This window comes from Daktulosphaira vitifoliae, unplaced genomic scaffold, assembly GCF_025091365.1.
Source record: "Daktulosphaira vitifoliae isolate Bord-2020 unplaced genomic scaffold, ASM2509136v1 Scaffold_1, whole genome shotgun sequence".
NCBI classification, from domain to species: Eukaryota; Metazoa; Arthropoda; class Insecta; order Hemiptera; family Phylloxeridae; genus Daktulosphaira; species Daktulosphaira vitifoliae.
The window spans coordinates 78,886,770-78,900,338 of record NW_026099572.1 but is presented as its reverse complement, the minus strand read 5'-3'; the positions used below and the strand labels follow the sequence as shown (position 1 = coordinate 78,900,338).

General features: G+C 24.8%; 1 protein-coding gene across 1 annotated transcript in view; it reads left to right on the top strand.

Annotated features, from left to right (window-relative positions):
- Window positions 1-12,572, top strand: part of LOC126896695 (uncharacterized) — a 17,213-nt gene extending 4,641 nt beyond the window's left edge. The window contains exons 2-7 of the mRNA XM_050669668.1: window positions 2,223-2,335; window positions 4,594-4,812; window positions 6,523-6,664; window positions 9,289-9,424; window positions 10,116-10,278; window positions 12,320-12,572. Of these exons, the coding sequence (XP_050525625.1) occupies window positions 2,271-2,335; window positions 4,594-4,812; window positions 6,523-6,664; window positions 9,289-9,424; window positions 10,116-10,278; window positions 12,320-12,488 (894 nt within the window). The 5' untranslated portion in view covers window positions 2,223-2,270 and the 3' untranslated portion in view covers window positions 12,489-12,572. The remainder of the gene's footprint in view (window positions 1-2,222; window positions 2,336-4,593; window positions 4,813-6,522; window positions 6,665-9,288; window positions 9,425-10,115; window positions 10,279-12,319) is intronic.
- Window positions 12,573-13,569: the final 997 nt, after the last annotated feature.

Here is a 13,569-nt window from a genome sequence, read left to right as displayed (position 1 = left end):
TTATATTGATATGTTCATTTTTGAAAAAGTTATGGCACTTTTAAGTAAAAAAAATTGAAAAAATTTCGAAAATTAGCGATTTTTAAATTTGTAATTTTTTTGGAGGTTTCCCCCTTTTACGCGGAACGAGGGAATTTTTTTCAATTTTTAAGGTTAATGTTTTTGACTAGATACGATTTGTGATCTTTTGACGTATCATTGAAAGAAATCGGTTCGGTGAGAACTGAGAAAAAGTGGTAACAGACACAAAAAAAAAAAAAAAAAAACACATCTTAGTAAAACCAATACCTTCTCAGCTTCGCATCGAAGCTAAAATATAAACTGAGACTGACATACTAACAATTGTCAAAACGTCTCTTTTAATCAAATATTTATATTTAAACCACCTACTTAAAATAATAAAAAATTTACGACGATCCTACTCAGGCCATTGTTCTATTATTCTATGTCTAACACCATAGCTCCTAATCGCAATAACTATTACTTTTTAAATAATAAACACACAAACTGAGAAGTTCATAGAAGTATAATTGATACAAATATTAATCTTAATATTAATTTAAAAAACTTCAAATATATGGTTAATGCAACTAATAATATAGTTAATCCTTATTTCAAAAAATAAAAAACACCCTGCCTATCTTTTATAAACCTGTAAGTTTGTTGCCACTATTTCAAAACTTTGCGATGAATTAATCTTAAAATGAATAGATAAAATAATAATTTGAAATAATGATATAATATTTAATTTGAATTTTATGAAGGTCACTTACTATCCACCAAATGAGTATGGTATCCCGGACATTTCTTTAAACTTCCTAACGTTTTACCTCATAAATACTTTCTCTTAAGTCATACTAGTAATTTTGTCATCAAGATTGGTACAGAAATTTTACCAACTTGCCCAATTAAAACAAATATCCCTCAAGGCGCAATTTCCTTTCCTTTACTGTTTAAAATATATAATATTAACAATACAATAACTAAAAATATACTCGTCGCAGATTATGCAGACGATAAAGTACTTAAAAGTATATATATTCATAAAAATAATTTTCAATCACATTTAACTGAAATGTTTAACTGATGCTAGAAGTAGGGCGTAAAAATAAATGCTGCTACTTAACGTTAACCCAGAAACCTACAAATTTTTATAAATAATAATTCTATTCTCACAAAAAACCAAAACCAAGTACCTTGGCCTAGTGCTATGGGATTCATGAAAAAAAAACACCAAACAAATTCAAATTATCCAATCAAAAACTCTACGTTTAATTCTTAAAACTTCCCCTTACGCTTAAAATGAAACAAGTCTTAATGATCTACACACACTTACTATCAAATATACTGCTATTATAATATATAAACGTTTCTGTAACCGCCTTCTAAATCATTCAAATCCTTTTATTAATAATTTATCCTCTTTAAATCTATCAAATAATTTTCCTTAATGTTTAAAAAGATCATAATGTAGAGACTTCCTAAAAACTAAAGTGTGTGAAAAACTAAAGTCACAGAAGTGCAATCACAGGGTAATTTACCCTCAAATTATTGTCAATTATAAAAATGTAAACAAATCATAGCATAAGATCTTATTGTGAATATATATTTACAGATTTTATTTTTTCTTAAACGATTAAAAAACATTATTATATAATTAACAATAAAACAGATATTTTGGAAATGACCTGATATTTCAGTTTACGATTTTATATAAATCTCCTATTACATTAAGTACTTCGATACTAAACTATAGTTTATTTATTAGTAGATATTGATATTTTTCAGCACATTAGAGAACTAAATTAAAAAATCCAAATAATAAAAGAAAGCAACAATATTTGTTAAAAAGAAATTTTTTTTCTACAATTTATCTATATTGCATAATAATATTTCATACAAATCAAAGGTACATTTCTGTTGTTAAAATAAAATGTTTAGTATATAGTATACTATTATTTACAAGGGTTTTTCATTAAAGAATTCCTTGAATTACTTTGTCTAATTTAAGATTATTAAACATTTTTAACTTGAAGGTATAAGGGTGAAATAATTCTTATATAATTGAATTATAAACTTGTAACATTTAAATGGTGAGTTAAAATATCAACATAAACAGATAAATAATTTATATGATACAAGTAATTTAATGTCTATAGAAACAAGATAAAACAATGTGAATATAAACACTGAATAGAATAATATCATTTTTTATTTAATAGCATAAAAATCCTTTAATCAAACGTAAAATCATATCAAGAGTTATTTTAATGGATAACTATTATGAAGTGTTGGGTTTGAAAAATACATGTTCAAATTATGAAGTATTAACAGCGTAAGTACAAACAAAAATATATTCACGTTATATTATTACTTTAGAGATATTCAATTCATTATTAAGAATAGATGACGTGAAACACTATACTACTTTTTGCTATGATTATTCTCTCAAGGTTTTATTTTTATAGATGTTTAGTCCTAATTAACAAAAAAAACCTGAGTTGTTTAATAAATTAAAAAAAAAATAACCTTTTCAATATTGTCTAGTTTTAAAAATAATAATAAATAATTAAACTCTATGAAACTATTCAACTAGAATATTCAACAATAAATTAATAAATTTTGTATTTACCGTATAATTGCAAAAAAAAATGATACGCTTAAATATTGTAAAAACTAGTAAATCTGCGTGAATTATTGTGAAAATGTCTATTTTTTTGTAAGAATACTTTTTATATTCTCATGAAAATACGCCAATATATTTTTTTAATTAATAAGATATATAAGACACTAAATTTGGCCACTTTGGGCTTTCCTAGGAGAGAAATTCAAGTTATGAATGTTAAACAATACCTACATATACAGGGTGGCCCACCACTCACTGACAACTTAAATAACTTTTGATCCAGTTAATATTTTTAGCTGATTTTTTTTTTAAACATTAGTTAGACGTTAGGTCTATAGCTATATCTCAATAATTAATTTTTTTACATTTTATTAAAAATATTAATTATTTTTAAATTTTAAATAAAATGTAAAAAAAAAATCTAAGATAGCTATTTTGTAGAGTAGAATTTAAGAAAAATTTTAGTAAAAAAATATCTTATTAATATTCAGTAGTAAATATTCTGTAGCGTTTTGAAGTTTGTGAAAATTTGAATTTTCATGTACTATTTTACGGTATTAAACATTGAAATACGTATTGAGAAAAGGACAGAAGAAAACGCTATCTTTTCATGATTACTGTGTATACATATGATGATAATGTGTATACATTACAAACTTGGCATTAATACCATGATAAGAAATTAGATAAGGCAATTATTACTTATCACTCTCATTCAAAAGTATATTGAAAAGATAGCGTTTTCTTCTGTCCTTTTCTCAATACGTATTTCAATGTTTAATACCGTAAAATAGTACATGAAAATTCAAATTTTCACAAACTTCAAAACGCTACAGAATATTTACTACTGAATATTAATAAGATATTTTTTTACTAAAATTTTTCTTAAATTCTACTCTACAAAATAGCTATCTTAGATTTTTTTTTTACATTTTATTTAAAATTTAAAAATAATTAATATTTTTAATAAAATGTAAAAAAATTAATTATTGAGATATAGCTATAGACCTAACGTCTAACTAATGTTTAAAAAAAAAATCAGCTAAAAATATTAACTGGATCAAAAGTTATTTAAGTTGTCAGTGAGTGGTGGGCCACACTGTATGTATGTACAAACGATTGGCTATAGCTGGTTTGATTCTTTTTTACCCTGTCTACATAGTTACAGAGGTAATATCACAGGGAGATGTGAGAGGTATGTTACAACGTCCATCAAAGTCATTAGTGGTCAGTATTTTAGAATAAATTGTAAAGTTATAAACTCATTAAGTTACTTAAATCGACAATCACATCCCCTAAAAATAATCTCTAGAAATACCTCTACACAGATATTTAGGGTGTCTCATCGTGATTTACTAAGAATAATCAGTTTTACATCCTACTATTTCCCGAACTTAACATGCTACAGAGTGGTGGTTCTCTTTTACATGTTAGGGAGTCAAATATGGATGGAACGGGAATTATGCCCAGCTTGTACCAAAAACCAGATACCACCAATGAAAAAAACATAAGAAAAAAATCATTGGCACCCTATGGATCGAACTTGGGACCCCGTACGCGAAAACATACATTTCTACCCACTAGTTCAGTCCGACCCGTTTTCTACCGTGATTTTCTAATTTTAATATTAGTTTATTCAGTATAATTAGTCACGATGGAACGCCCTTAATTATTATATGATAAATTAATAAAATAATTATTATATTTAATAGTTGAATGCATACATTTCTACATGTATTATAGCTCGCTTATCAAGAAATATTTTCACAAATTTTTAACAAAAAATTAACTTGAAAGTAAAAAAAATCTATCTAAAAACAGAAATCACGGAGGGATTTCTTTATAATTAATTCCTATGAATTAGCTATACTTAACTATTTAAATAACATGCTTAATAATAGCTAAACAAAACTTATTCATATTAAAAATAATAACTATAATATTAACTTAAATTTTTGAAAATGCAGGTTTAAAAAAATTATACTTAAATATGACATAATTAAATTAAACAATGAAGTGTCGTCTCAAATGAAATATGCCTTTGAAGCTTTTGATGTCTTGAGTGATCCTCAATGGCGAGAACTCTACGATCAGTATGGTGAAAATATAAAATCAGGTGTTATTTCCGATATAACCAATAATATAATACGATACGCTTATCATGGAGACATAATTATGACTTATAAGTATGTAAGCTTAGAAGATATCAAGTACAAAAAATATTTTTGAATAAGAAAATGACATAACCAAGGTTGGCTAAGGGGGCTACAGCCCCTTATCCGAAATTTAAAAAATGAATTCAACATATAAAATTTTTATAATAAAAAGTATTTTATTATTTTTAACTAATTATTAATTATTATCTTCATATTGTTAGTTTATTTTTTATTAATTTAATTTAATTTATTATAATTAACTTGCTAAACTTATAAAATATCTTAGTAAATCTCTTTTTCGTTTAAGAATAGCAACCTATCTCCAAAAAAAAAGACATTTCTCGCTACTCTATTGTAATAAGATTTTAGACGAGAGAAGACATTTCAAAGAATGAATATCATTTTTCATGAAATATTTCGTCTTATTTTAATATTGTTGGAAAAATTTCTCTTTAAACAGAAATCGTTTCATTTTTCATTTACTTTTTGAAAAATAACATGTTCTAAATCCAATTATTTCAAAAAATAAATCTTTCTCCTTTCTATCCTCTTTTTGTTAAACTAATACTTATCCTATTATTAAAATCATATTAATATTATAGTAAACCATAGTTTAAAAATAAAGTATAGAGTATATTTTATTTATCTTTTGCATAGGCACAATTTGAAGAAACCGTTTGGCATCTAACTTAATTTCTCCCCTCCGTAATATTTTTTATAAACATTAACATAACATTTTCATAATATTTTCTGTTAGGAGGATGCAACAGAATTAAGAGGACTAAGCTCTCATTGGACTCTTCAGATTGCCCTTATATCTTGTGCTATTAAGATTATAAAATATTATAAAACTTTGATAACATAATGGATATATTCTACATATACATAATTATATATAATGTATATATATATATATATATGTATATATATAATTATGGTCACCAGATTTCAATGTAAAAGTATATTTTTATTAATAGCACCTAGAAACAAAGAAAAACAAATTTAGAAACTCTAAAATTTAAATGAACTATACATTTTGTTCACATTTCTTATAAAAAAAGAATTCATTCACGTTCTTATTCTTAAATTTTTAAAAGAAGCATATTCTAATTCCATTTCTACAAAATGTACTCATTCTAGGAATCCATTATTTTTGGAACGAATTTCATTCCAACACTGATTTTTGATTCAACATTTTATAAATAAATATAGTAAATAACATTTACTTAAAATTTCATTAATACATACTACCTTTTTGGTATTTTAAATATAAAATATAATATCAAATTGTAAAACAACTAATCCATAACAGATAAAATAGTAAAATTAAAATTAGGACTAGAAACCAAGATTAATTTTTAGACTACATTTGGGTTTTAGTATGTTTTCATTTATTATAACTCATGACTTAAACCCAATTCAAGATACTATTTAACTGGCCTCCTTAGCTAATCGAAGACATGAAGTAAACATTCGTTTCCTTTTTACAATTATATCCGATCTAATAGATTTCCATATCTTACAATCGAAGTAGTTCTTCCTCTACTACAAATTATTTTCTTTATTCCCCCTTTTTACATTCAATGCACATTGCAAATAATATTCCTGAATTCAACCTCTTTTACAAAGAGTAGTTGAAATTTTGTTTTAAAATGTTCAAAGTTTTAAACCGATTGACAGGTTAAATCTAACCCTAGTTAATATAAACATTAACTAATAAATATTTTTCTGTTATAAAAGATCTGTTTTTGGGTCCCAAAATCCATTTACACATGTTGTGTCAATGTTATTTTCAATAAATAACCCAATAAGCCATAGTGAGAATTTAGAGACTATAAAGAATCAAACTAAACAGTTTCCATTAAGATTAACTCTAGAAGAAGTGAGTATTTTAAAATACTTTTTGACACATAAGAAAATAATAACTTAAAAAATTTTCAAAACGACAAAAAATTATAAAAGAGATCATAAGTCCATATAAACTTATCACTCTTATAGCTAAGTATAATAATTTCTACACTCTTAAAAACAATATTCGATTTTTCACGTGCGTGTGTATTCTTAGCATAAACAATGCAATAAAAAATGTTGATAAATAGTGATAAAAATATTATATTTATGTACGAATTTTCGTTATTTCGAAATTTTACCGCTTATGTGTAAATTTTAAGTTTATATTAAAAATATCATACTGAGGTATGTAAATGTTTATATTATTAATTATATTTATATTTTATTATTATTTACACTGTAATTTCTTACAGTGGTTTATCTCAAATTTTTTTTAAAAAATTTTATAAAAAGCTAAATGTAATATTTATTTAAGAGCTTGTCAGTGATATGTTTCTATATTCCTATCCTTCAACAAGGACTTATTGAAGGATGTTGTTGATGTGTTTTCTCATTAAAGTGTACTGTCGTCATTGTGGTAATGATCAAAGTTACAACAAGAGTAGAATGAAAGTTAACCCAAAGCATAAAAAACACATGTGCATAATTAGAATCACAATAAATTTTAGTTTTTTTTTCGTATTTTTAATGTTAATGATACTACCAAAGCAATGTATATAATTATTTACTAATTTAGGAGATGAGTGTAGTTTGCACATGTCTTAATTATAAAATGAGTAATTTTACTTATTATAAGTACATTATAGAACTGTAAATAATTGGAGATATTACATAAAAATATAAATTTGAAGTACATCATTATACAGAGTGTCCCAGACGTAACTGACTTATAATTTTTGATAAAATAATCTTTCTGTTGAAATTTTTTATTTTTAATAATTATTGCCTTTTTAGATTATATTTAAAGAATATTTTTTTATTTATTATCAATAATGAAAACGATTATTATTATTTCAACACGTTCCTTGGAGACGAATTAAGCATCCATTAGTATATTATTTAATAACTCTTTAACAAAAAAAAAAAACAAAAAATTATGATAATTTAAATATTTGATTGTATCAATTTTGCGTTACTTTTATTTTTAACCTCTATACATATTTATTGTACATTAAGTCTACAAAATTATCATCATTTATATTGTTATATAAAAAACTATTATAACTTATTAAGATTTAGAAAAGTGTTGTCATATTTTCTAAACTGACTTCAGATTGTTTTCAACTTAAACTTTAATTTATCAATTATTTTTATAATAATATTATCTTATATATAGTGATGGGAAATATCGAATAGTAACTACCGAACTATTCGATAGTTGCACAATATATTCGGATAGTTAATCGATAGTTTAAAATATTTGAAAATGTCCATCACTAATTTTTACTATTATTAATTGTATAATAATTTATTTTAAGTATTCGTTAATTATTTTATTATAATAATTAAGTGTACTGATTAAAAATTTTAGGTAGAATTAATTGAATATTTTTTGAAACCACTCGATAGTCTATTCGAATAGTTTTTAAAACTATTCGATAGTTTCTGCTAATAATAAATTATTCGGTTGTATAAAAACAATTTGAATAGTTATTCGATAGTTTAAAATATTCGAAAATGCCCATCACTACTTATAACGTAATCATTAAGTTACAAAAATTAGGCCAACAGCGTGACACGACTTACGTCGCAAAAATTTGGTCGACACTGGTTTTGAGGGTAAAGACCCTAATTAGTGAGCAACAACAGGTTATTTTAACAAAAAAATAAAACAAAACGAAAAGATTAACACAATAATAATAATTTTCGCATAATATCGCGGCACTTTCGCTGGCGTCGACGACTCGATGTCCGGCGTGATCCTCGGGCGTCATAAGGTTAGCAGCGTTGATGGCGACGGTACGCGGGTGCGGATCGGTTGGTCGACGTTGTCACTCTCATAACGGGAAGAAGACTCCGTATCATTTGTGGCGGGTCGTCGTCGGCCGTGCGGCACTTGCTGGACTTTGCACCGTAGCGTATGGCACGCGGTGTTGGTCAGTCAAATACTCATAAAATATAGGGCGACGGCTGATAAAGGTGGCACGAGTAGCGGGGCATCGTGTATAACGAAGCGACGCTGACCGTGTCAAGCGCAATAGTAGCTTAACCGTTATTCAATAGAATTTACATGATTTGATTAATAATAATAATTTAGTTTTTATGAATTGTAAAATTTACTACGATCCTAAAAATTCTAAAATAATTTGTAATCTAAAAAATACAATGCAATTACATTGTATTTTATCAATTGAATTACATTTATTGGCATTTAAAAAGTTAAATTTCAAAAAGTGGGTTATACCACTTTTACACCAATAGCCTCAAATATAAATTTCAAATATTAAATTAAAATTATGTACTTGATTAATTGATCCATCAAATTTCCAATCTTTCCTATTCTATTAAGTCTACAAAGTTGAATTGGCTGTTATTAAAAATATCATACCATAACTAATTAGTATCAATTTTTAAATTTAATTCACTAGCTATAATATATATAATAATAACGTTTTTAGGGGCGACTTTAACATTTGAATATAACATTTATTCCAGGTATATTTTGGAACATTAAAAAAAGTTTGTATTGAGTTGAACGACCGCAAACAAAAATTGATAGATGTTCAAATACCACGTGGAATACCTGCTAATAGTAAAATAGTAAAAGATATTGGAAATGGATCCATAATAAGTAATATAAAAATATTATCATTATGGAATAATTAACTATAACGAAAATTTAATTGTTGAGTAGTAGTTTTTTAAATGAAAACTAGTAGAACAATTTTAATAATTTATTCTGCGTTAAAATGTCATAAAAACCATTAATTATAGCTGATTACTCTCATTGTGAGCTGATTTTAACTACAACCTATATTTTATTACGTAATACATAGTATCCTATACCGTATATGATACTATAAATATTACCATCATGATAATATTTAAAATTATTTATAAATTAAATAAATAAATAATCAATGAAGAAATTAAGACATCAGAATTATAGGGAAAATATCTATAACATATAAATGAAAATAATCATATGCAACGTGTATTTTGTAATATATGTATTTTTCTAGTGCACAACTTCTTAATAAATATGGCTTTAAAAAAAAATTATTAAAAAAAGATTTGATTTTAACAGTTTGAAATTTCGATTATTATTTCAATTGTTCACTAGGTGTAAACATTTCCTGTATAATTGAGCTTCTTAAATAAAAGTAAAATATAAAAAAATATTGTTATTCTAAATTTAAACTATACTTTAAGGTAATATTTTTGAAGATTATGTTAAGTTCTTAACTTCTTTTCTAAAATGTTTAAATAGCGAATATGAAAAAATACTAAAATAGCCTAGTCTCATATTTTTAATTTAATAGCTTTTATTATCGAAGACTTACCCCACAAAGTTTATTCGCGAAACGGGATGGACTTAATCAGAACGATTGACGTATCCATTAAAGATGTATTGTGTGGCAAGCAATTTATTTTAAAGACATTGGATCATAAGATGTTACGTGTTAATATAAATCAGCTTATTTTGTAAGTATAAATTTAAAAATCTACCCGATGTTGCTAAAATAAATATCCCACATGCTTTGCCAACTACCAAATGAAACATCTTGTTAAGGGCACTTTCAAGATAAAACTCTAGTCTAAACTCCTACGTGGTAAAATTGAATTCAAAATTATAGAACATATTTACGAGTGGCTAAAAACTAAACTTCTACGACCAGAGATAGAGGCACAAAATCCGACATAAAGGATGTACTAAGCACACGGGCCCCAATCCTACATACATTGAAAAGAGGCTCAATTATTATTTTTTTAAATATGATGAAAGAGAAGAGTGGCGTATTATTTTCTTACGAACTTAGTAGTTCCGACGTTGACCAAAATTCTATAAGTAATCAAACTAGAAAAAATACTTGGAATTTTCATTTAAACCAAGACCTATTGAGTAAAAATTAACTCAGTTTTTATCCAAAATTAAAATAGAAAGCATTCTATTATTTTTATGTTTATCTAAATAAAACGGTTTTAACCAAAACCCAAACTTTTTACTCTCTAAATTTATCCTGAGACAATCAAAAAAATTTTACTAAAAAAAATAAAACTAATAATAATAAAATTAAGAAAAAAATTAACATTTTTTGTGAAATATACCTGTTACAAGATTCATTAATTATATTTTCGCTTACATATACTTTAGATGATATTCTCATTTTTATACCTAGGCAAGAGGAAGAGTAGGGCTAAGAAATGACTAGTGATATAATAGCAGCAAATTCTCCTCGCCATCAGACATTTTATAATCTAGTTATATATGTATATTGCCATAAAAAAAAAAATAAAGTTGACACACCAATACATTATAAGGAATTATCCTAAAAAGTATTTATTAGCTGATAAATCAAGAATTATATGTAATTAAAAGAGATTAAAAATTATTTTTCCAGTATTTTATTTATTTTGCGAGTAATCGAGTGGTTTATGTTAAACCGATCAGCCTGTATACATAAGTACATTTTATTTTGAATTTAGCGCTTCTGGTCTTAGTCAGTTTTACCAAGACCCAGCTACGACTCTGCATATACTGTTATATATCATATAATTTGGTGTTAACTCATTTTGTAGTTAAATCTACTTTTATCTCGTAAAATCGTTAATTAATTTAATATTTATTAATATAATTTGATACATACCTTTTTTATTATCATTAATAGTTTATACTTAATAAATAAAATGTAAGTTATAGCTAGGAAATTAATAATCATCACATATATAAGTTTAATTAAAAATAAAGTATTTTAAAAATAATTTACTTTAAAATTGGCTACAAGTAAATTGATAATCATTGATTATTGCCTTTAAATTCCAATAAAACATAAGTCATTATATTACACAAAAAGTTAATGTGATGAATTGTTCCGATAAGTTGATACTGATATACTAACCTTTAACTCAATGAATTTTTAAAGACATACACAACTATTAGTGTTAAAATACTGCAATGATTACCAAATTTAATATGATCAATGGTACTGACCATGGTCTCCGACCTATTTGAAAAAATAATGTTTTATGAATTATAAAACTAATGATCGTGGATAGAATACAAATGTGTATGATTCTCTTGACGATCAATGATATTTTCTTACGAGCTCACAATATTAATACGACATAGATATCAGCACACGTGTAAATACAAAAAACTGTGGGGGACTCATTTGATTTCTTTTTCACAAAAAATTTTTATTTAAATAAAAATACATATAATTTTCTAAATATTTTAGGGGCTAATCCCCTATTGACCCATATAAATATTGGGTCTTAATTTTCTCTATCAAGCTTAAAAAAAATAGACAAATTTAAATGTTACCTAAGGTTTGGTTGGGTTCAGATTAAAACTAATTTGTTTTCAGGGAACTATGATTTTTTAAGAGTTAATATGCATTATGAATAAGTTGTTTTATTTATTAAATATTTAAGTGAATATAAAATTAAGCTTTACCAACATTTAATAATACTACTAACAGGTATAATACTATTAAAAATTTTTAAAAATCAATATTTTTTACAGCCCATCTTTTGAAAAAATAGTTCACGGTCAAGGAATGCCAGGGTACCATGCAAAAGATAAAGAAAAGGGAAATATTATATTGAAATTTAGATTGAATACTCCACAATATCTATCATCGAAAATGATCAAGATGCTTTTAGAAAATATTTCAAACGTTGGATTAAGCTAGTACAATCTAATCCCTACATTAAATTCGTTAATTTTATCATTTTATAAATGATAATTCACAAATTAAAGTAAACATTGAATTATAATGAGGGTCCTGAAAAAAATGTTTTTTTTTATTTTAATCATAAAATTAGTTTTAGTCGTTTTAAACAGAACTAAAATGTTACAAACATGAATATATTAAAATATTTTTTATATATAATAAACAACATTTAAACTCAATTTATTCAATTAAAAAAAAAACGGTAGAACGTGTGGTCGTGGCATAGTTGGGACAAGTATAGATGATATCTGACAGTAATTAAAATTACTATCATAAGAAATGAAACTCTGTAGTGTTTAAATATAAAAAATTTGTTGTTTCTTTCAAAAGCAACATCAACTCTTATTTCCTTAATTATATCCTGTTTAGTAGTTCATTGATATATAAGTATAATAGATCAATAAATAAATATTGATATATTATATCAAATATATAATAAATATATATTAAATAAATATAAATTAAATTTAGTATGAAATTGATATTCAATACTTTAATATTCTAATTTTTACGGAGAAATTATAAAAAATTATGAAGTAGTTATTATTATTATAAAAATTGAAGAGCTTGATGCAATATTAAAAATGGTTTCCTATTTAATAGAATAAAGAAAAAAAATGCACAAAAAGACATCTCAGATNTATGAATTAATTATATTTATTTTAAACTTTCAATTTAAAAACAAAGTTATAGTAAAAATTCAACATTATTTATTATAAACTTTCGTAAAAATCAACTTTAAACATCCAAAAATATAGATTAAACAAGGAATCAAAATTTTCGTAGTTTGTTTCATAATGTTAATGAAGTATTTGCTAATAACAGCTTTGTTAAAAAATTACTTTTAAAATGAAAATAAACATACCGTTAGCTACTTTGTGACCTTTTATGCTCACATGCATATTTAGTGTTTAGTAAGTAAGGAAACAGATCAGTTGTTACAACAAATGATAACAATATAAATGTTGAACTCGTAAACAATATTTAGCTCAACTTGCATTTTATGAATTTATATCATTCAATAGAAAATTTTATGAGG